The following is a 22,258-nucleotide window of genomic DNA, read 5'->3' on the forward strand; positions in this document are numbered from 1 at the left end:
GGCGGAGGTGGAGTTGTTACTGTGTTGCTCTGGCACCCTCTATTGGAAGTAATGAGTCACTACAACGTGTTGACGAAAATTGTGCAATACAGTACACTGCTACTCGCTTTACGACGGAGGTCCGTTCCTACACTGGCGACGTAACCCGACTCTGCAAACCTACCACTAGTAAAGTCATAATTACAGTAAATATTTTTATGAAAAACACTTATAGGCCATAAATATAAAACAATCAACTGTAAAACAATAAGTGGCCGTCGTAAAAAAAAATTAGGGCACTCGTGGTAGCACTTCGGTAATTGCGTCATCAAAGGCCCATCACTGTTGTGCATTTTGGTGTGTGTGCTTGCTTGCTCTGTCACACACACGTCCAGTACCTCACATGTCCCCACATCCAGATTACAGGAGCTCACCTAATTGGTTTATAGTGGAAGGCAAATTGCGGCGTTCACATCCACGAAAGACGAACAGTAACACACAGTAGCTGCTGTCCACGCAAGCAAAAATGTGTTCGTTGATCAACAGGAGAGAATTGCAGTCATTGGGTCTTATGAGCACGTTAGAGAAATATTTCAAACAACAAGAAAAAAGTGTGTATAATTGCCGTGTACTCACCAGTGGCCGAGCAGCATGGAGCCAGTAAGCGTGAACGTACAAGCATAAAGGAGCAGATAATCACACATCGGCTTTGAAAATACTCATTTGCATTTGAATGTAAACATTTGGATTAGTGTGCAATGTTTGGGTTCAAATGTCAGGTCAATAGTCCTATGTTTTGGATTTAGGGTTGGTAGTTGGGAATAGGGGTTAGGGTTAGTATTGGGACAGGGTTAAGTGTGGGTTGTTAGGGTTAGGGCGTCTGGTTAGGCACAACTTTCTACTTATTTGAGTTCCCAAAGACACTTTTAAACATGTAGATCTCTGCAAATCCTACTCCTCTGGACTTTTTTGTCTTCTTCTCTACTTCTCTACAAAACATACCTGCTTGTCAGAGGTCCCACATTAGCAAAAGCAGTTCCCAGACAAGAGATTAGGACACTGCACCGAATGAGGCTGACTTGATCTGAAGGCAGTCCAAGCCACTTCTCGTCCTTTTTTGAGCGCGCTTATAACAACGTCTTGTAACTATAGCGTCGAAGCGACAGATTTGCGCGGCAAGTGACAGCCAAACTTTGACCTCCGAGCCGGGAAAGCTCCCTCCAGTCATGCAGGCGCCAGATCAAGACAGCGTATATTCTCTTGAGGCGGGATTAGCGTTGCGTTCCGCTGCGGGGAATTACCCCAACGCCGCCATCTGGACGGCCAAACGTCGGCCGTGCTCGTCCGAGTGCCGCCATCTCTGGAGGAACGGCCGTTTATTGCTCGGGCATCCTCGAAGGAATCTTGTTTTTTTTTTTCGGAAAGGTTTAAAAGGCCGTAAATGTGACAGGGAGCAGAATGGATTGGCTCAGGATGGACGATGCGCTGATGCTACTGAGCCGCGCTGGTGCCTGCAGCTGCCTGCTAGCATGAAAGAGGCTGCTCAATCCGAGAATGTAGCAGGCTGTTGAGCAAAAATGCGCTCTTTTTGGGGGGAGGCCGGAACGGATTAATGGTACTTCCATTCATTTCAATGGGGATAGATGATTTCAGATACGAGATTTGTGTGTTTCAAGCGTGGTCACGCAGCAAATTCAACTTGTGTCGCAAGATGATCATCACATCATGTAGCTCCACGTCAATCACAATAAGAGGAACGAATGACCATTGATGGTCGTTCATCAAAAGGGCATGACCCGCCCCTCCCCCACTTATAAGAAATTGAGCACCTTCGTTCACATCGCTGCTTATCTGGCGCAATTGCGACGTGAAATTAGCAAATTACAGCAAATATGCTCACATGTCCTTCGCACAGTCCAAGTGTGGCCGCTTTAGAGCGCCTCGTTGTTGGGTGTGAGTGCGCACCCGTCACAGTGGGGAGGTGGATGAACGAAAAAAAAAATGTATTCTCACTTTAAAAGAACTTTGAAATCGAATTTAGGGAGGAATTGACCTTCTGAAAACTATTTATTTCAGGTGTTTCATTAATCTTGATAATATTGGTTTCACCTTTTGAATGTGAACTAATGAGATCAATGAGCAGTTCTACGGTATTCTAAAATATTGCGATGTACCTCATATAATAACGTCATTTTCTATTTGTGCATTTTTTTTTTTAAATCCATCATTTGACCACGACACAGTAACAAATATATTTTATGTATTATAATCACAAAATGTACTGACTGGCCACTAGAGGGCAGCAGCGACTATTTGCAGTTTGAGATCCTCCAGCCAAAGTGCAACTTTTGTCATAGAAAATAACTATAGTGTAAATATCTTACAATATATAATATATATTTGCTTTGTATATATATTTTGTCTTACTTAACACTTTGCCACACCCAAAGAATTTAGTATATTTCATGAGAAGAACACATGGAAGAAACACTGACCAGGCTTTGGCCCTAAAAAAAAAAAATATATCTTTCAGCAAAGTTCTCGTCGCACAGCTTGAGCCCAGAAGTCTCGATTTGGACATATAAGAACAGTGAAAAGGAAGGATTTGCTCTTGACAGCCATGTGAAGATGACGACAGCCACATTGTTACGTGGTCGTGTATTTGCCAGCAGTTCCTCTCTTTTTTTTTTTCCTGGCTATTTTTTCACATCAGCTTTCACTTCGGAAGCAGCGTAGCACTTACAGACACTTCCGCCATTTCTAACGTAAAAGTAAGAGTCGAATCCAAATACAGACGACCAAGAACGGCTTGTCAAACATATCATTCATAAAACAACCAAAAAAAAATTGCAAACTTTAATCCTAATAGTTCCCATATTCAACCAAATATTTTTACAATCGATTATTCCATCGCATAATAATCGATTTTGCGTCATACCAATACAAGATATGCACGTGAGCTGCAGCTATTATTTGTGTCCACTTGGCGTCGCCATCCTCACGTTGTGCACTGTAGTATCTGTGTGTGTGGCTTTAAAAGGCGGCCCTCCACATCATTTTATGTGGCCCGCGAAGGCAAATCTAAATCGCTAATTGCTTTCTGGTGTAATACCATTGAGATATTTACAAGCATTTGTTTTTGTTACCAATCGCCCTTTGAAAAGAAATGTAATAGTTGAAAAACATGTTTTGATAGGCTCCTGATTTCCAAACTGGTTATTCATCAATGCGTTGTGTATACTGTAATTACAGTATGTGAGGTAATGTTTGATTTATGCGGGTCCACGGGGAAGTCATAACTGCGAAAATGGAGTTTGACACCCCTGCATGACTTGATGCCGTGTAACACAAATCTTACTACAGTACAGCATTGCCCCCCCCACACACACACCCCCCTAGAACCGCCACTGACCACTGTCTATACTCATTCTTGTGTATTTGGGCCACTTTCAGAAAAGTGAAAGAATGGCATTGAGGGTGTTGTTCTCGCAGTCGAATGTGAAGTCTCGACGGTGTGTTGTTTCGCTTTGCGACGGTGGGCGTGGCCGCGCCGTCGGCATCAAACCCGTTCCGGCGACGGCGAGCGTCCGCGTGCTGGCCCCGTGAGTCACTTCCGGATGGAGGTCGTCGCCCGACGGATGGAGTCGCGGAGCCGGTGGCCTCCCGGGGGCCGCCTTGTAGCGAGCCGGGCCCGGGGACGCCAGTCCGGCCAAGAACGCTTCTCGGGAGTCGGCGTGGCACTTTTTCGGTTTGGTTGTTGTCGCGTTGCGAGCGTGAGCCAAAGTTGCGTTTAGACGCCCCCCCCCCCCCCCCCCCCCCCCGCCGCCTCCACCCCCCGCCTCCTTCTCCAAAATAACAACGTAACAGTCGCCGTATTGACAGAGACGACAGCTCACTTGTCATCATTTGAGTCGGATTCATTCAGCACATTTGCGCCGGAGGAATCTTTCACAGGCAGCTCGGAAGGTAAGACACTTCAACAATCAGCTTTTTTCTTTTTCTTGGGTTTTTTGTTTTTCTTTCTTTCTTTCTTTCTTTTTTTTTTAAGGGAAACTCTTGTTTTCTTCAACAGCTCTTTCTACCACCAACATGTAACGACATCCTCCGACGCTTGAGTACGATTGTAAAGTACAATCAGGATGTACATTTTATTTTCTGTTTTAAAAAAAAAGCTATTCAATGTGCATACTTTTCACATTTCAAATTCATGACTACAAAAAAAAAGTCAACTTTTCACTCTTGCAAAGAGAGAGAGAAAAAAAATCACCATGAAAAAAAGTACAGCGTCCTTTCAAACTTGTTTGTCAAACTTTTTACACAAAGTACCGCCTCAAAAAATATGCCAATATTTATTATTCTTAGCCTTTGTAACTTTATGCACAGATTGAACATTAACACTAAACTTAAATATAGGAAATGAAGAAAAAAAAACTGCATTAGATAATGATTCACTTAAAATGTGTTGCACATTTAAGTTTACAAAAACATTGTGCTTGAATAAATATTCACAATTTTTACTGCACTTAAAAGTTAAACACAACTGAACTGTGCTTAAAAAAAAAAGTACTGTCGATGAAAAGTCTTGACTGAATTGGAATAAGTTTAAACAAGCTCTATGCATAACTACATGCTGTTGTTTAATTGTATTGAATGTATTAAAGGTCGGTTTTATTTATATATGATTCAGTGATTTCTTTTTTTAATTTATTCCCCCCCCCTCCCGCGTAGCATCGTGAGCCCCACGTACCACTAGCGGTACTCGTACCGCACTTTGATTAGCACTGATTTCAACACTTTTAATGTCACTAGTTTGTCTCTAAATGACTTTTTTTTCCTACCACCAACACGTGTATTAATGTAGCGACAAGTACAATTGTATCCTTAGTCATTGACAGAAGTTTCCAACAAAGTAGAATCATTCCAATGCTTTTAATCTCACTAATTTATCTATGAATAACATCTGTCGAGCACCAATTTTCCCAAAGTCGAATTGGTATGACAGTTTTATTTACACAAGGTTACAACAAAACAGAATCATTCCAATACTTTTCCTCTCACTGGTCTCTGAAGATGGAAACAACAAATATTGAAGCCTAATATTTGCTTGTCATGTCATTAAAACTCAAGTCAACGGAAAGTCTTTGGTGAAATTCGGAGTCAATATTTGGATATGCAAGACAGGTTCGCTTGAAATGTGAATGAATGGCAGTGACCCCAGGGCCCCCCCCCCCGGGACAGAATATCAATTCGGCGACACCGTGTTTGCGTGCGCTTGGAAACGTTCCGTGATCGGCCAAAATGAAAACTCCAAAACAACATCAAAAAAAAACAAAAAACAAACAAGCGGGAATGGAAGATTCCGAAACGTTTGCGCCAAGAACGGTGGGAGAAGGTCCCGAGGTGCTTTTGGGCCGCACGTGACGAGAATTCCGGCAGGATTTAATTGAACGAGGCTTTTGAAAGCTGCCGATGGACTCAAGTGATTAGTTGCTGTGGGGGGAAAAAAAATGCGTTGGGGACACATTTGGACCTTCCGGCGCATCAAGAGACTGATGTATTCAAGTTGGAACCTTTTACAAAATTCCTTAGCATATTCGAGAGACTGCGATTTTTCATTTTACAGCATAACTAACACTTAGTAGGATGCTGAAGCACCGAACTGAATACACTGGACTCACGCATACTAGCAGTTCGGCACCCACGGATTCACCTATGAGCAGATTCTTTCCACACATTTTATCCACATTTTTCCCCAAGTAAATTTTTTTTTCCATTCCTTTTTAAAAAAAAAAAAAAAAAATGTTGTTGTTATTTTGGGGGAAACACTTATCGATGGTTCATCCCGACTTATTTATTTAAAAAAAAATTTCCCAATGCAATTATAATAGGCTATTTGCAGTCATGAAGAACTAAGCGAAGCGTGGAGAGTCTCTGTTGACCAAATGCACGAGAGCTTTCGCAAGAAAAAAAATGACTTTTCCAGGTACTGGAAGCTTCAATTTGATACCGGTTGACTTCCGAGCGGTTCTAGCTTCAAAACAGTATTCCCTATTGGAAATAGGATCAACCGTAAAGGTAATCTTGTTCCTAACTAATCAAACGAAAGTCAAGGAAAACTACATACTTTGACGCACGATAGCAAAGTCATGCAGAGGGAAACAGGAAGGCATTGATGCGACCATACTGGCACCTTGTGGCATTTTTTAGGTACTGCTAGAATAAAATAATTGCGTTAGCGTAATAGCATAATTGCCCAAGTCAATTTTAACTTACTGTCAGGATGTCGATAAGAAATACCAATGTGTTAGTTAAACATGATGTTTTTTCTCTATGTAAGCTTAGATTCGGAGTCCAAAAAAACGACTTTGGCAAATATGCTACCCGGATAACGATTTGCATAGTAAAGTCAATTTGTGTATGTAATTGGTACGCAACCTTTCTGTCTACCGTCACTGTTACGCTTCTGTGGCGCCGTTCGAAACGCAGAAAAAAAACAAAAACGTAACAAAGCCTGAGAAACTCGGTCGAAGCTTTAAAATGATGTTTTGGAAATAATTGCTGGCAATTGATCTGCATATTTGGAAGGCGACAAGATTGTTTTGGTGCAAAACAGCGTGCTACCAATCTCATCTTGTATGAAACAATGTCAAGTCTTTTTTCCTGGCCTTCCGTCTTGCCGTCATCCCTCATCCTTGTCTCTCTTGTTATTTTTCCTTCCCCCTGGTCAGAACAATGCTATCTTTTATTTTTGGGCTCAGGACTCCAGGAATAATCTCCGTCTGTGACGCACTGAGCGATGGACGGAAAATCTCGGCGTTTCTGCTGTTAGGCAAAAATGTAATTTGTTTCCAGTTCCACTTAATTGTCTGTAATTGCTCTTTCCTTTTTAATTCTTATTTTTGTTGTTATCAGGCATGATTTGTCCCTCCGCTGACTTTCAAATCCATTCCCGCGACCGCCCCGCATCTTAAGGGGACCCGGTCCGATGTTCACCCAGCCTTCCGGGCCCCTGGCCTGGCCGCGGGCATGGTAGCATCTGCCCTAAACCGGAACGCCCTCGCAGTCATGAACGGGTGAGCGGACGTCAAAGAGACGTCCTCCCCCCCCCCACCCCTTCCCTCCCCACACACAAAGTAATAACAGTTCCAGGTGTTTTGATATCAGTCTGTGGCAAAATACCTGATAGCTTGAAAGTGGCTCTCACGTTAGCCTAGCTGATCATGTCACGGGCAGAGTACTTGTACTCAAGTACTCGTACTTAGTCTGAAAAAAGGGCTATCTAATCCGCCCTAGTTTTTAGAGTGTACTTGCGTCCTGTAATGCCCTCGCATGTGGGCAAGGAGAGCCACAGTCGTCAATGCACTTTATTGAACACCGGGTAAACAATAAAACACAAACGCAATGAGCGCACACACAGCTGCGGTTGACCACAGCTCACGTTCAGACCCTCACACGCAGGCTCAATGACACACCAGGCCCCGCCTCTTAAAGGCACTTATCTAACGCACAAACACAACAGTATGTACAGTATTTGATATACATTTTATGCTTGCACATTTTTTTTGTTTTCAAATGTTTACTTTGTTTTTAAAAAGTGTTTGTGTGTGTGTGTGTGTGTGTGTTTAAAGCATGTGGGAGGGGTAAAACTAATGACAATTAAGAAAAAAGAAAAAAAAAAAAACGTTTTTCTAGGAATTTACAAATCTCACGGATGAGTAAAAGTTCATTGTACGCACAATTCCAAAGTCAATTTTATAGGTTCTCTTAGCGGAAGTGGTAGTACAACACATACGTCACCCGTTGCGCTTCCTCCTCATCTCCCGACAGCGCTAATCACTTTCACGTCCAGCAAGGTCCCACCGGTACCAGCTCCCGAGATAGCGGTACCGGCGCGGCCGGCCGACCGGCGCCGCAGGTTCCGGATCGGGGCGCCTGCCGCCAGCTGCCGGTTGGCGCTCCCCACAGCCCGGCCCGCCCTCAGGTACCTCGGGTCGAAAAGGGCCTAGTAAGATCCAGAATGGAGAGCGAATAGCAGTGCGGGTGTACCTAATGAAGTGGCCCGTGTGTCAACTTCCCAGACGAGCCCCGCGGGGACGGCGGGTCACGCTTTTGTCTTCCCGTTCACCACCGGCACCGACCCCCGCGCTCGCTCGCCGTCGCCTCGGTGCCCCGAGCTCCTCGGGGTCAACGTGGGCCAGCGGGTCCGACGGCTCAGCTCGCCCGGCGCCGCCGAGGAAGACGCGGACTCGTCGGGGGGAGGAGAGAAGCAAGAGGAGCGGAGACGCCGAGCGCAGCTGCTGCAGATTCACAAAGAGCTGCAGAACGTGGAGGTGAGGCGACCTTGTTTTGTTTTGTCATGAGCACAAAGTGTAAAATGTATTTTCCCCAACAATATTTAAATTGCGTATCGAAGGCCAACCTCGCACGGCGGGCGAAGTGGTTAGCACATCCGGCTCACAGTTTTGAGGTCCTGGGTTCACATTCCCAAAACACGCATGTTGGGTCACTTGAGGGCTACAAATTGTCCTTCGGTGTGAATGCGAGCGTGACGACGTGCCCTGTGATTGGCCGCCGAGGTGCAGCTCCCCTCTCGGCACGCTCGCGCCCCGTGTGAGGATAAGCAGTTTGGAAGACGGATTCATTGAGCCAACCTTCACTTTTGCACATTTCTGGTTTATTCCTCTTTATTCCCAGCAATTCCTGTGAATTCCCATGGAAAGTTTCCAACTTAAAAAAATTCCCTTCATTTTGCAACCCCAATAATGTTTTTAGGATGTGGAAAGAAGTCCAAGTATCCGGGTCGCAAACATTGGTGCTTGCTTTTGGGTGGGAGGCCGGACCGGATTCATGGCGTTTTGATGCATTTCAATGGGGGAAATATGATTTGAGTGTTTGACGTTTCCAGCGTGGTCACAAAAGCGACCGCACTCATGTCTGCGTTCAACTTTGGGATCTTTTGGTGGAATTGTGAATTGAACAACTTTAGAGGGGCCTTTGACTTTTGGAGACGCTTCGGTCTGTCGCCGTGATGCGGTAAAGTGCGCACGGCTTTGTTCTTGAGTTGACAAAAAGGTTGCTTTTATTATGTCTCCCGCTGACAGTTTGTGGAAACAACGCATGAATAAACGTTACTCACTGTGCTTTCCTGTGCGCGCGTGTTGCAGGTCAAGGGGAAAGTGGGCATTTTCGAGGCGCACATTTCCGGGATCCGCGCCCAGGCGCTCGACAGCGAGCTCCGGCGTAGCCCTCGGTCTCCGAGACGAGCGGCGGGCCAAGTCCCGCCCCCTCCGGGCCGCGGCGGGGCAGCCCTCGATTGCTCGATGACCCGGGACCGCCGGAGTCGAGTTCCTCCCGCTCTCCAAAATGGGAGCGAAGGCGAGGATGAAGCAGTGCACGCAGCGAGCGAGCGGGAAGAAAGTAGTGCCATTCAAATAAACATCGAGGCGGAGACATTGTTCCTTCAAAACGGCTGCCATTCACAAACAATAGAAGCTCCCTGCGCAGAATCAGATGGAGCGCTCCTTGTCCGGGCTCCGCCGGAGACCTCGGAGGCGCGCTCGGCCAAAGATGGGCAGATAAAAGAGGACAGCGGGGTGAAGGAAAACAAACAAACAGCGGCAGATGACGGAGATTCAAGCGAGAGAGGAGTGAGCGCCGCACTCCGGTCGGGTCCCGAGCCGCCGCCGCCCACGCAGGCCGACATGTCGGGAGCATCCGCGTCCGAGGCGGCGAGCTGCCCCCGTTTGACGGGCGACCCTCCCGCCGTCCTCGCCTCCATCCCCGCCGTCATCATCACCGACCACGGCCTGGAAAGCCACCCTCGATCCCCCGGGGGGGGCTCCGCTTCGGACCGGGCGGGCACCCCCGCGCCCCCGTCCGACGCCTCGACGCGCTCCCTCAGGAAGCTGTCTTCCTCCTCGGCCTCCTCGGCCGGCTTCTCCTCGTCTTGGGAAGAGTCGGAAGAGGATATTTCCGACACGGAGAGAGGGGGGCACCTTCTCACCCCGGCGCAGCTCAGCTCGCGACAGAAAGCAGTAAGTATGAAAAATGGAGTACAAATACCACGTCTTGTCATATCCATATATACAATCACGGGAAACATTACAAAAGACATCCATTTTTATAAAAAGAAAATCAAGAAGAAAATCATGTATCGTCTTACTCGTACCGACTCAAATATGGATTCCGACACTCAGTTTGGGAAACGGGCTCGTGTAAATTGTTCATCAAGTTTGTATTTTTGAAGCCTGTCAAAAAAAAAATAATGTTTTCGCTGCAGGAATATCGAATCATTTCACAGTATTCACCGCCTTTGGATGTGTGTGCGCGTCATGTGAGGTGCTCCTGGGGCTTGACATTCGCAGGAACAAAGCTAGCACTGTGCTTGACCTCTATGCATGTGTGTATTTGTGTGTGTGTGAGAGCGAGCGAGAGACAGAGAGAGAGAGCCAGGATTCTTAAAGGAAAGGACAAAGCAAAAAAGTAAAAATCCCAACGTCTCACACACGCTCCAGGCTTTGGCCGCGCTTGGAAGCGGCTCAAAGAAGAGGCGGCGGCTTGTTCTTTGCGACATTTTGCTTTCGTTGTTCGTTTGCGTGTGCGTGGATGCAGTTGCGTATTTTTAGTCGTCGTACGGCGCTCCCTAAACTTGCGAGCTCAAATCGTTCGGTGACCGAGCTCCTGATTCAAAGCAGCCAACGTTCGCCGTTGAAAAGCCACTCATCCGCTCCAGCACCCTCAAAAAATGACGACGAGAAAAAAGAAAAAAGAGCACGCGACCGTACAGTACTGCAGTGTTCCCCCATATTGTGCGGAGCAATAGTATCAATTTTGTGAAAAAACAGTCAGCCTGGTCTGGGTGCGCCAATTTGCCGGTAAGGCAGAGTGAGTAATACCAAGAGAGTTCATTATTAATTAATGCCCGATTATTTCCTCATAGCTTAGCTTAGCGGCTAGTGTTATATCGCTCCAAACGGGAAAGATGCAATGTTCAGCATGGTTGAAAGCTGTTCAAGTGTTGGTTGATTAAGTTCCACCCCAGTCCTGTAGGAGGCGGTGATGCGGACGACAAAGTGGTTGACAGAACGAGAAGTCGTGGCTGCCGTTTTCCTGCGGAGAGTTTTCAAGATGGTAGTTCAAGTTTGTGGTCGCTGGGCGTCATTTGATTCTTGTCGAAAGACATTGCGAAATGTTGTTAGACGTCGACCGAAATCGGAAACACATCGGTGGCATTCGCAACCTTCTGACGATTATGCGCGTGCCGCACAACAACGTGACACCCAGTCAAATGTCCCGACGATCCCGGGTGTCTTGGGTTGCAATTTGTTTATTTCGGCTGATTGATTTGAATGGAGGCTTTGCATGTTTCCACTGCAAGTTAAAAACAAATAAAAAATACAAAAAAAATGCTGACTCCTGCTGGCCGTTTCAGGTCACTCATTTTCCAACTCAATTTTACATTTGGATTGTCCCCAGACCGCCGCCGGCACGGAGTTTCCGATCGTTGCGTGCGCACCTGTAGCTTTGGTCTGATGAAAGCTGGCATGGCCGCGCCGGCATGCACCGACGTATTGGGCGTGCCCGATCGTGCGGAGCGACAGCAATCTTGAACAGAGCCTAATTTAGACACATCCCGGCTCATCGTTTGACTCCTCCGGGCATCGCTCCAAGAGGGGAAGGGGCACGTCGTTGTATTTGGAGTCAAATTGCCAGCCGACGGCGCACCTGAACGAGTTCGTCGTCGGGCACCGGTTTGGCCCAGATTCTATCAGCAGCGTGTTTTTGTGTATAATGCGCCTGAAGGCATCGCCTCGTCACAGATCTCGTCTTGTCGTAGTCGAAGGGAATGTTTACACAACCGCCTCGTAGGAATGTAGAAGTTGACACTGACAAAACGCGCCGTCGGTAATCCCGGTTCTCACGCACCGGCACCAGTGACTGGCTGTAATATGCATGCCGCACCAGTAGTTGGCGATGTAATCGGAGTCTCCAAGATCCGTTTTCAAACGTCAGTCTTTCCAAACTCTGAAACTTTTGTCATGTAAATGATGTTGGGAATAAAAGCTGCGTCTATAGTCTACAAAAACAACCGCACACACCCAAACACACCCTGACACACCGTCTTGCTGGCACTACAACTCTCACAAAGTGGGACACACACACACACACACGCACACACAGCATGCACATGAAGCAAAATAAAACACACGCTGCACTGTGTGCACCGCAGTGGAAAATGTTCACTACCACAGCGACCTGTTGCTTGGCAACCTTGTGACGTCAAACCGAGTTTCCCTCTTACAGCCACGCGCGTGCGTGCGTGTGTGTGTGTGTGTGTGTGTGTGCGCACATGCGCGTCTAACTCTTAAGTGTGCTCGCGCCGCAAAGAGGGAAACACCATTCGATAGACGTTAACAGCTCATAAATGTTGATGTGTTGCACGCTCTCGCAATGTGCATCACATTCTGACAAAAGTGGGGCGATTTTTCTTCTGGAGGCTGGACCACACACACACACACACACACACACACAGGCGGTATTCTAATTTTAACTGTGTGTGTGTGTGTGTGTGTGTGTGTGTGTGTGTGTGTGCAGTAGTGGTTGTGTGTTCCTCGCCACTCTAAACTTTTTTGTCTCCTCGCAAGAAGAGCTGCTGCTGAGCGATAGCAGAGTTGTTGCTTCTTCGCGTGTGAACGCATCACTAATGCATAAATGTGACCCCGCTTCACCCCTCCTTTTTTTTTTTTTTTTTTTTAAACATTACATCACACACTTGTGACCCGCAGTTAACCTTTTGCCACGTTTTTTTAAATTTTTTTTTTTACAATTCCCTTTAGGGCTGACAACACAGTTTCTCATTGAAATCATCTGTTCCAGGCTAAAAACAAAACAAAAAACACAGCACTTTATTAATTGTGCAAGCTGTGTATTAAGTCACATTTGAAAAGAAAAGTTAACCGCAGTATAATAAAACTAAAATATAGTGAAACTGCTCACCCGTGTCCTTGAGAGGAGCACAATGGAATATCAGTTTTCGTATGCCCAAGTTTTTGTGTGATTAATTTTTGGTCACATTTTATTCGTCTAAATTCAAGTTCTCACGCACCTGCTCGTCTTTCGCTCATTTCCCAGTGTTGCCGAGCAGACCGGGAGGCTTGTCGTTGCTTTGAGTTGTTAATAAAAGCGTACGCCGTGCCGTCTGTAGAATCCTTTTTTGCACAATATACGGCAGAAGGTTGCAAGTGCCAGCCGTTTGATCAAGAAGGCGAGAAATAGTATCGAACTCAAGAAAGAACTTGTAGCAAGTGGACGTAGCTTCCCTCTTCGCTATATACGCCATCAAGAGTCTTCATTCAACGTGAAGGTGATGTTAAATGCTCATTCATCCACTTTTTTTATTCATTTATTTTTATTTCACAATGTATAGTTATTTTTCATCAAATGTATCTTTTGTTCGTATTTTTGCACAAGAATTTATGCTCGATTGCTGCCGTACTTGCCGTTTGTCATTTGATGGTTCTGTAATTTTAACTTTCCTACTGCAGTAGCGTAGCTTAGCGCTGATGTTCAATTTGAGTACAAATTCAGGTTATGTCGCCACCATGAGGATGGAACTCAAAAAAAACAAAAAAAAACCTATGTATGCGGTATACGATATATAATATCATAGATAACATATCGTAAAATTGTACATTGTTAGATGATCAGATGTAATAAAATGAAGACAACGTGAAATTGTACACGGTCATGCATCGGCTTTCCCCCTTCACTTTTTTGCACTTTGTGTTGTTTACAGAGGGCAAGGCCTCGCTCGCTTCGTTTTGTTTGTAGTCACCGGCGGATGTGGAAAATACTGTGGCTGAGGCATCCCCCCCCCTCCCCCCCCTCTCCCCCCCCTCCACTTCCTGTCTGCAAGAAGTTCCTCTGCTTACCATTTCCCCTCTCTCTCTCTCTCTCTCTCTCTCTCTCTCTCTCAATGCAAATGTTGGGGTCTTTTCTGGTTTTCCTGCCCGCCGCTTGTCACTCGAAGCCGATACGAGCGACCGCCCGCTGGATGGCGAGAGGCGAGAGCCCCCAGTTGCCCCTGGATCCTATCGAGACCTTTCGGGCAATTGTACGCGTCATGGCGATCAACTAGAATGCCCAAATAGTTTCATAAATCTCATTATTCAATGATGATGCTATATAATGGTTTCATTCTGTTATGGTGAAGTCATGCTCTTCCCCATGTTCCCCACGTTGCCAGCAGTTTGATAACATTTTGACTCCTCTTGTGTTGTTGTTCAAACCGAACCGACCAATAGCATGGGTGGGTTTCAACAAAATCATCGGTTTCTGATCAAAAAGCGGAGAAATCACCCCCCCCCCCCCCCCGCCCCAAATAACTCCAATGACTTGATGGTTAATAGTCTTCATGTTGGATCAAGGACATAGTTAAATGCCCGTCCCAGGTGTTTCCGTCATTGTTGTGACCCGTATGCAGATTTGCATGTCTAGATTGCCGCTGGGTTGTTTTGCCAATCAAATGACGCACGGTTGTTTAGCGGCCGTGCACGTTGTTGTTTGCGAGGAGCGTCGGGCGCTGCACGGATCGCCGCACGGATGGCGAGCGCCGTCGGAGAAGCTTAAAGAGCGCCGCCGGGCGCCATTGACGTGGTCGTACTCGGCGTGGAGCGTCGTTGCGTCGCTGGCGGCCGTCCTCGTGCTTACCGCCGTCCACCTACAGGTACTGCCGGCGACTCGGTAGGGTTTGCACCCGACTGCCAAGAAACGGCTTCCAAATGTCTCTTGGGTTCTCTCGTCACCGAAGTAACGTGAATCCGAAAAGCTCACGAAAAAAAAAGAACCTGGCTGTACGACTGTAAAAGCTTGTTCAACAAGTCCCAGTCTGTCATCAGCCATGCTGCTCGCGGCCATCATGTGACGCGTTCGTCATCCTTCAGCGGCGCGGAGATGAACCCGTCATGTGACTCCTCACGGCAGCGAATGAGTGTGTGTGTGTGTGTGTGTGTGCGGTCCATAGATAGTCATGTTATTGTCCGGTACATTTTCATCGGGTCGGCACGGGCTGACGTCAGGCGTCTTCCTTCTTTGGGCCTCGTGTCCTCGACCTCACGGAGAGGCTCGCTCGCTCAAGGATTAAAAATGAAAGAGGCACAACCTGACATAAATCATCGTGTTTACAAAACCGCGAGATGTGTGTGCGTGGAAGGGGAGAGCCCTCGGAGAGACGTCAGAAGCGTTTTTACTGGTTGCCGAGGGAAACCTCCGACCCCTCTGGGGCGGGGGGTCAACGTGTTCTGGAAACTCAAAGTGTTGTTGTGGGAGAAGCAGCCAGACGGGAGATGGAAGAAAAACTCCCCCGTGGTCAGGGACACCCAGCTGTGTGTATGTATGTGTGTGTGTGTGTGTGTGTGTGTGTGTGTGTGTCAGCCATTCCAGAAAGATTAGGAGAAAAAAAAAAAAAAAAAAAAGCACTAAAGTCTGAGAGGTTTGTTTCCCTGGAGATCCATTTCTCTGGCTCTAGTACAATTCAGACTGGATGAATAACCCTTATTTCCAGAATATTCTCTCCTCGTGGGCGAGAAATAACACGCCAATCAGTAAGACCCGAGAGGAGAGAAGTCACCGAAACAAGCAATCGTTCCAAATGGAGTTGTTGAAAGGAACCGTCTGCTGGCAGTATTTGAACCACTTTCTCTGATGACGCGTTATCTTTGCAGCGCAAGTCATGGAAGAAGATCAAGAACATGGTGCACTGGTCGCCGTTCGTCATGTCCTTCAAGAAGAAATATCCCTGGATCCAACTGGCCGGCCACGCCGGTATGTGCACGCGCGTCGCTCGTCGTTCATTTCACATCACGCCGCATAAGTTACATCGAAGATTCCAAGCGGCTCTCGAATGCAATTCCACAATTCCCGTTCCTCGGGAAGCTCGTAACACGTCTGACACGTCTGCTTTTGGAAAAATACAAGAATCGGGTCAGGTTGTTACACTGCCTGCTTTTAACTTTGGAGGTTATTCTTCTTTGAAATGCCTGCAGGGAAAAGTCATTTATTATTTTGTGACGTTTCTAATTGTTCAACAAACTTTCTGCTTCATAATGAAAATCCTTTTGGTCTGGTTCAGTTTTATACATTTCTAAACTTTGATACAATAACATCATCGGGTCATCGGACGGAAATTTCAAATTGAGGCTATATCGCACTACTTTGATGATGTTTTGATACGGTCCACATTTTTTGAACCCTCGAAAAATATTGTGGTGTTTTTTTTGGGGGGTTTGCTGGCGCGGATGAAGGGCGTCTGACTCGTTTTCGTGGGGGGGGGGGGGGGGGGGGATGTCTTTGGACTTCCATTCCGTGGAGTGGTCTGCGTTGGCCACCAGGTGCAACGAATCTCCCGCGATCAGCGGATGAAATCCGTTTTGCAAACGAGCCTTTTATAGCCTTCCTCCGGGAGGCCGCGGCGGGGCCCTAAAAAGGAAACGCGTCGGTGGGGCAAAAGGTCGAGCCAGGTCATCTCGACCTGGCTCGACCGTGCGAAAAGCGCCCTGGCGGTCTAACGGCGTGTCTCCGTGAACAGGAAGCTTCAAGGCGGGGGCCAACGGTCGCATCTTAAAAGTAAGTGGAACGCGTCCCGCCCGTCCGAAGCCGTCGTGAGCGAGGTGCTGACCGCCGTCTCCCTTTTTAGAAACACTGCGAGTGTGAGCAGCGCTGTCTGTCCCTCCTGATGACGGACGTGCTGTGCCCGTACGTGCCCGGTTACCACGGCGACGTGGAGAAAGACGGCCAGAGGTACAATCAGATGGAGGACCTGCTGGCTGAGTTTGACTGCCCCTGCGTGATGGACTGCAAGATGGGAGTGAGGTAAGAGGTCGTGGCCGATTTCGAAAACGGCGGCAAATGCTCCGTTGCCGTTCACCGTGTGGCCTTCCTCTTCCCGCTCCTCTTCCTCACTGCTCCAATGTCGTGCTAATCGAGCAGCGAGCGCCATCCCCGCCCGCGGTGGCCACACGAGGCCACGTCGGGATTTCGCGCTCCACCAATGAAGTTGCTTTGCATTCATTTGTGTGCGTTTTTTAATGCTGGCATTTATGATATCGCGACCGTGATCATTTGTGGGCGGGGGGGGGAATGATGTTTCCAATTGAAATCGTGCATACAAACAGTTAAATCAAGTAAATGAAAGGCCTGCAGGGTGGCCATCATGAGGTCTTGTGATTATCTGAGGAGACTTGTGACAAAAGCAAATCATTTGTTACGTTACGGAGAATGTTGTGTGCAGGAATGGCCTCGGGTGATGGGACGCATGCTTCATCACCCATTTTCAAGACAAGCGCCTTTTTTATTGAATCACGGGCAGCAGCCTGTTTGGGTACATTTCCATTTCAATTCATCTTAATGATATACTGGGATAGTTTTTTTTTTTAGTTTTTTTATTATGATCATTACCTTTCTTTTCTGATACACTGGGAGAAATCACACACTTTTGTGTCTTTCATGGCAACGCTTTCCACTTAAGTGACCATATATGGCCTTTAAAGGGTTACGGTAACACTCTCATCAGATCAGATTGTGATTTTTGGGCTGCATTGTGTAAAGCGCAAATACATTAATTACATTATAATTACATTCCCCCCCCCCCCCCCCCCAACCCCTGCTCCCATCCATCAGGACATATCTGGAGGAGGAGCTGACCAAGGCCCGCAAGAAGCCCACCCCGCGCCCGGACATGTACCAGAAGATGGTGGAGGTGGACCCCGAGGCGCCGTCGGCCGAGGAGAAGGAGCAGAAGGCGGTCACCAAGCCGCGGTACATGCAGTGGCGGGAGACCATCAGCTCCACTGCCACGCTGGGCTTCCGGATAGAAGGAGTCAAGGTTGGTGCTCGCAAAACCAAGGAAGTGTTTTTCTGACTCTGTGTGTGTGTGTGTGTGTGGCGGGGGGCTGGGGTGGATGTCCTTCGGGGCGATGACATAACTTCCTGTTTTTTTGCACAGAAACTTCCACTTGAGTGTACGTCGTCTCGTTCTTTGTCGTCTGAGAGGCCTGTTGGTGGCAGCTCGGTCGGCCTTTTAGCATCTGGCTCTGACACACACACACGCGCACACACGGTTTTGCCTATATAAGGACATTGATGGCCTCCTGTGGGTCTGTTGCCATGACACTAAGGGTTATCCCCAGAAACAGAGGTGCGTGTTTGTGTGTATGTTCCCAGACGTGAACCGTAAAAGGGGGGTGGGCGGGCGGGCAGTGTTGTCCCTCCAAATACTAGCTTGTTGCTGGGCAGCCGCGGAACACATCGAGTGAGTCTCCGCTGCTGCTAGCTTCTGCTAATCTGCAGCGCGTCTGTGCCAGCCTGACGACGTGGATCTGAACTAGTCACGTGACATCCAAGCACGGATGTTCATCAGTCTGAAAAAATGTAAAGTCTCAAAAATATCCTCCCCTCCGCCGCCTTCCTTCCACCATTGTCCGTTGTTCCTCGGCTCTTACTCCGTCCTCCCTTCCTTCCTCTCCAGTGTTAACATGTTCCCCATCCTCTTCCTCAAATCGTGGCGCCTTGTGTGTCGCGAACAATATGGATTATCCCACAAAATGGCCTCAAGTGCTAAGGAGTCAGACAGCATAGTCATTAGTACAGGAGTTCCGCAGGGAACCATCCTAGATCCTTTTCTCTTCAATCTTTTTTGACAGGGCAGACATCCCCTACTTCACTTTTCCACCTTCTACATGAAAAGATTGTTTGGTCTGTGGGGAAAGAAATTCTGCATTTGGTAGTCGTAATTGAAATGCATGGATAAAGGTGAAATCCAAGACCAGACCAGCTGCCACGGTCCATCCGCAGAGACCTCCCATATAGTCATCCGGTTGTGTAATTCAAGAATGATGTTTCATTGTGTTGAGCGTGACAAAAATGTTGATAAATTCTGCAAATGTGCTAACATGCCAACAGCTGATATGCTAACATAGCATAGCACCCTGAGTACAGAAAAGTGCTAAGGCAAATGAAGGAATAAGGATTTGACATGGTGTCCTGTGGTCAAGTCCCATTTCTGAACGAGACTCGATAGAATACTAACTTGCTAAATTTGGGCTATTTGGGACTGGACTCTGACGAGTTGTGATGCAGATTGTGTCCTCTGGCCTCGCAGAAAGAGGACGGCACGGTCAACAGAGACTTTAAGAGGACAAAGACGCGTGAGCAAGTCATGGGAGCCTTCCAGGATTTTGTCAAAGGCAACAAGGACATTCTGGTAAGTGGCCACGGGAATCGAAAAGCGGTTTAAGTCATTCCATTTCCTGGAATCGTGAGTTTGGCTGCCTGATGATTCGGCTTATCGATTCCTCTTACGTCGCAAATACGTGATGACGTCGCAAGTAAGAATTTAAAAAACGTCTCCTGTACGATACAACCCTCCATCGTTGATATCGTTATTTTGATGTCTGGGGTATTGCACAAATGTTTTTTAACGTAGTAAACGTAACGTAACCTCCTCCCCGGCAAATAACGATTGTAGTCTACTAGCCGAGATGTAAAACAGCAACGATACCTTCTTGACACCAATTACCACTTTGCGCACCTTCTTTTTCCGGAAACATTTTTCCATACGAGAAACATGTTTGGATGAGCTCCTTTCAACCCATTCAACTCGCGCGCGCGCGTGTGTGTGTGTGTGTGTGTGCAGAATGGCTACCTCGCCAGGCTGAAGGAAATCAGAGCCACGCTGGAGACGTCGCCCTTCTTCAAAACCCACGAAGTAAAGACACATTTGCTCCACGCGTATTATCCCTCGGCGTCCGCAGCGCTCTGGTAACTGCTGTGGCTTGTTTGCGCGCAGGTGATCGGCAGCTCGCTGCTGTTCGTCCACGACGCCAAGGGTCGGGCCAAAGTGTGGCTGATCGACTTCGGCAAGACCACGGCGCTCCCGCAGGGCGAGGAGCTCGACCACCGAGCGTCCTGGCAGGAGGGGAACCGGGAGGACGGCTACCTGTTCGGACTGGACTGTCTGCTGGACATCCTTTCTGCCATGTTGGACTCTGAAACATGAGCGCTTTTAGTCATATTATTATTATTATTATTTAATCCCCAGCGGAAACATTTGCAAACACACTCGCATACGCGCACGTTCTCGTCGTCGGACGTCGGTTTTGCTGACGCTCGTCCCCTGGCGGGGGAAATAAAACACTCAATCCCACTCTTTCACGATATGAAAGCGTGAAAGGTGCATAGGATGCAGCGTTCAAAGGTATAGTCGCACACCTTTTCGCTTAAAATAGCAGCAGCAAAATTCCTCCAGGTGCAGATGTGTGTCATCTGCCAAGGAGTCTTAGGCCCACGCTGAAAAGAAAACAAAAATTACACTACAACATGGAAGTCATAATCTTATGAGAATGAAGTCATATAGTCGGCTTAAATCTATCACCCTAAAGTGGCTCGTCCGTTACCCTTCCTTCACTTCTCCCTTTAGTCTGGTAATATTACGGCTTGAACCTTAAAATAATATTTATGTAAAATCAAATTTATATAAAAAAAAAAAGTTTTTATCTATTTTTATAGCAATAATATACATTTCGTTTCAAAAATACACAACTTTATTCTTGCAAAATTTCACATTTTATCTAAAAAAAAAAAGTTTTTATTTCTAAATTGTACTATTTTTTTAATATACGATTTTATTATCCTAAAATTATGATTTATCTCTAAAATGTGACTTTAATCTCAAATATGTTTTTTTATATCTCAAAAATACAACTTAATTTTCGTAAATTAATTTAGTTCGACTTTGTTGTCGAAAAAACCAATTATTATATATTTTTTCAAGAATATTTTGTGGCCCTCATACTTCGTAAAAATCAATTAAACTTCTCCAATTCCTTTTCAAAGCCGATGCTGTACACGGGGAATTTACAACTTTGTCGCCCTCCGGTGGACATTTGAGGAAATACAAGGAAGAATGCAAATGGTGCCTTAAAAAACACAAAAATGAATCCTCAAAACGTCTTTTGTATTCAAAGTCAAATTTATAATTATATAAATAGACTTTGCGCTATTATAGTTTCATCATGTTATTGTTATTTGTTCCTTAATTGCTATTTAACATGGCTGCACCTGATTTTATTTCCACTTTTAGAGATTTTGCTGTTGAGTGAGTTTGGCTTGGATCTAATGTAGAACATTTAGGGGTGAAGTGACCAATCTTGCTAAATGCTGTGCTTCCTGTTCATTATATCGACAACACCATTTTAGTGCCTGCTGAATACTGTTTGTGAGCAATCTGCGGTGCCTTGACTCTCCCCACCATCTCTCCTCACTTGCCAATGATGTTTTATTTCCTTCTGTAATCTTAAATGAGTGAAGTTTATTAGCTTCTGAAAGTTTGTTCATCTCTATTTATAATACAGTTTATTTTGTTTTAGGTGATGGCTTGGCTCTGCGGGATGCTTTTATGTTTATTTTTTTCCCCCTTTGTCTTGAAAAGGCTCATTTGAACCTCAAGCTTCAACGTTGCAGCACGTTCTACATAGATTTACACTGTCACTGTTGTTTGAGCGACTTTTAAGAGACCTTTAAAACAGCCAAACTACCTGATGAACAAAGTTTTCCGCAACAAAAGCTTATTTCTAAGCAAATAAAAAAATACACATTTTATCATAATTAGTGGGATTTGGTTAGCCTACGCTCAGCTAACCTGGTATCTGTGTTGAACAATAATAATAATAATAAAATAAAATAAATCGCTTACACTGATGTCGCCTCCCCCCACCAAATTTCACTTGAAGCTATTTCTTCGACTTTAGTATTTTGGCTCAGGTTTTGCTGGTTTCTATATTTATTATGATTTCTATTATTATTTTGATTGTTTCTTTTTAAAAAAAAAAAGTATGAAAGAACGTATTTGCTTACATTTCCCATTCAATATATGTCATATTGTCAGACAATATTTTACTAACGATTTAATAGAACTTAATTTTAAAATTGCAATTTTTTTTCTAATTAGTAGAAATAATATATAACAAATACATTAATTTACTGATTATACAAATTTTCAGCTGGACTCAGACCAAAATATGTTAAAAAAAGAAGCATTTTAATTACACACAATACTCTATTACAAATACTTTATGTACATTTCTTGTATTATTGTTTAATAATTGATAAGAAAATACGTATATTAGTTTTATTGATGATATAATACAAATTAATATATTTTTAAATGCCTAATTGAATATTAATTTTCCCATATCATATATTTCAGACCCTGAATTGATGTGGG

At 45.9% G+C, this 22,258-nt stretch overlaps 1 protein-coding gene across 3 annotated transcripts; it reads left to right on the forward strand.

Annotated features, from left to right (window-relative positions):
• Positions 1–3,570: 3,570 nt before the first annotated feature.
• itpkb (inositol-trisphosphate 3-kinase B) lies at positions 3,571–21,405 on the forward strand. Of its 3 annotated transcripts, none has more exons than XM_061753782.1 (13): positions 3,571–3,945; positions 6,708–6,816; positions 6,892–7,052; positions 7,807–7,960; positions 8,058–8,309; positions 9,144–10,013; positions 15,702–15,801; positions 16,565–16,602; positions 16,673–16,848; positions 17,656–17,860; positions 19,136–19,237; positions 19,670–19,741; positions 19,823–21,405. In XM_061753782.1, exons 3-13 carry the CDS (start codon positions 7,006–7,008, stop codon positions 20,030–20,032), a joined length of 2,226 nt encoding a protein of 741 aa, XP_061609766.1. In that variant the 5' UTR covers positions 3,571–3,945; positions 6,708–6,816; positions 6,892–7,005; the 3' UTR covers positions 20,033–21,405. The 3 variants fall into 3 exon arrangements, with proteins under 3 accessions (XP_061609766.1, XP_061609767.1, XP_061609768.1); XM_061753783.1 differs by having other exon boundaries at positions 6,738–6,816; XM_061753784.1 differs by lacking the exon at positions 6,708–6,816.
• Positions 21,406–22,258: the final 853 nt, after the last annotated feature.

Source organism: Phyllopteryx taeniolatus, chromosome 18 (assembly GCF_024500385.1).
Source record: "Phyllopteryx taeniolatus isolate TA_2022b chromosome 18, UOR_Ptae_1.2, whole genome shotgun sequence".
NCBI lineage: Eukaryota > Metazoa > Chordata > Actinopteri > Syngnathiformes > Syngnathidae > Phyllopteryx > Phyllopteryx taeniolatus.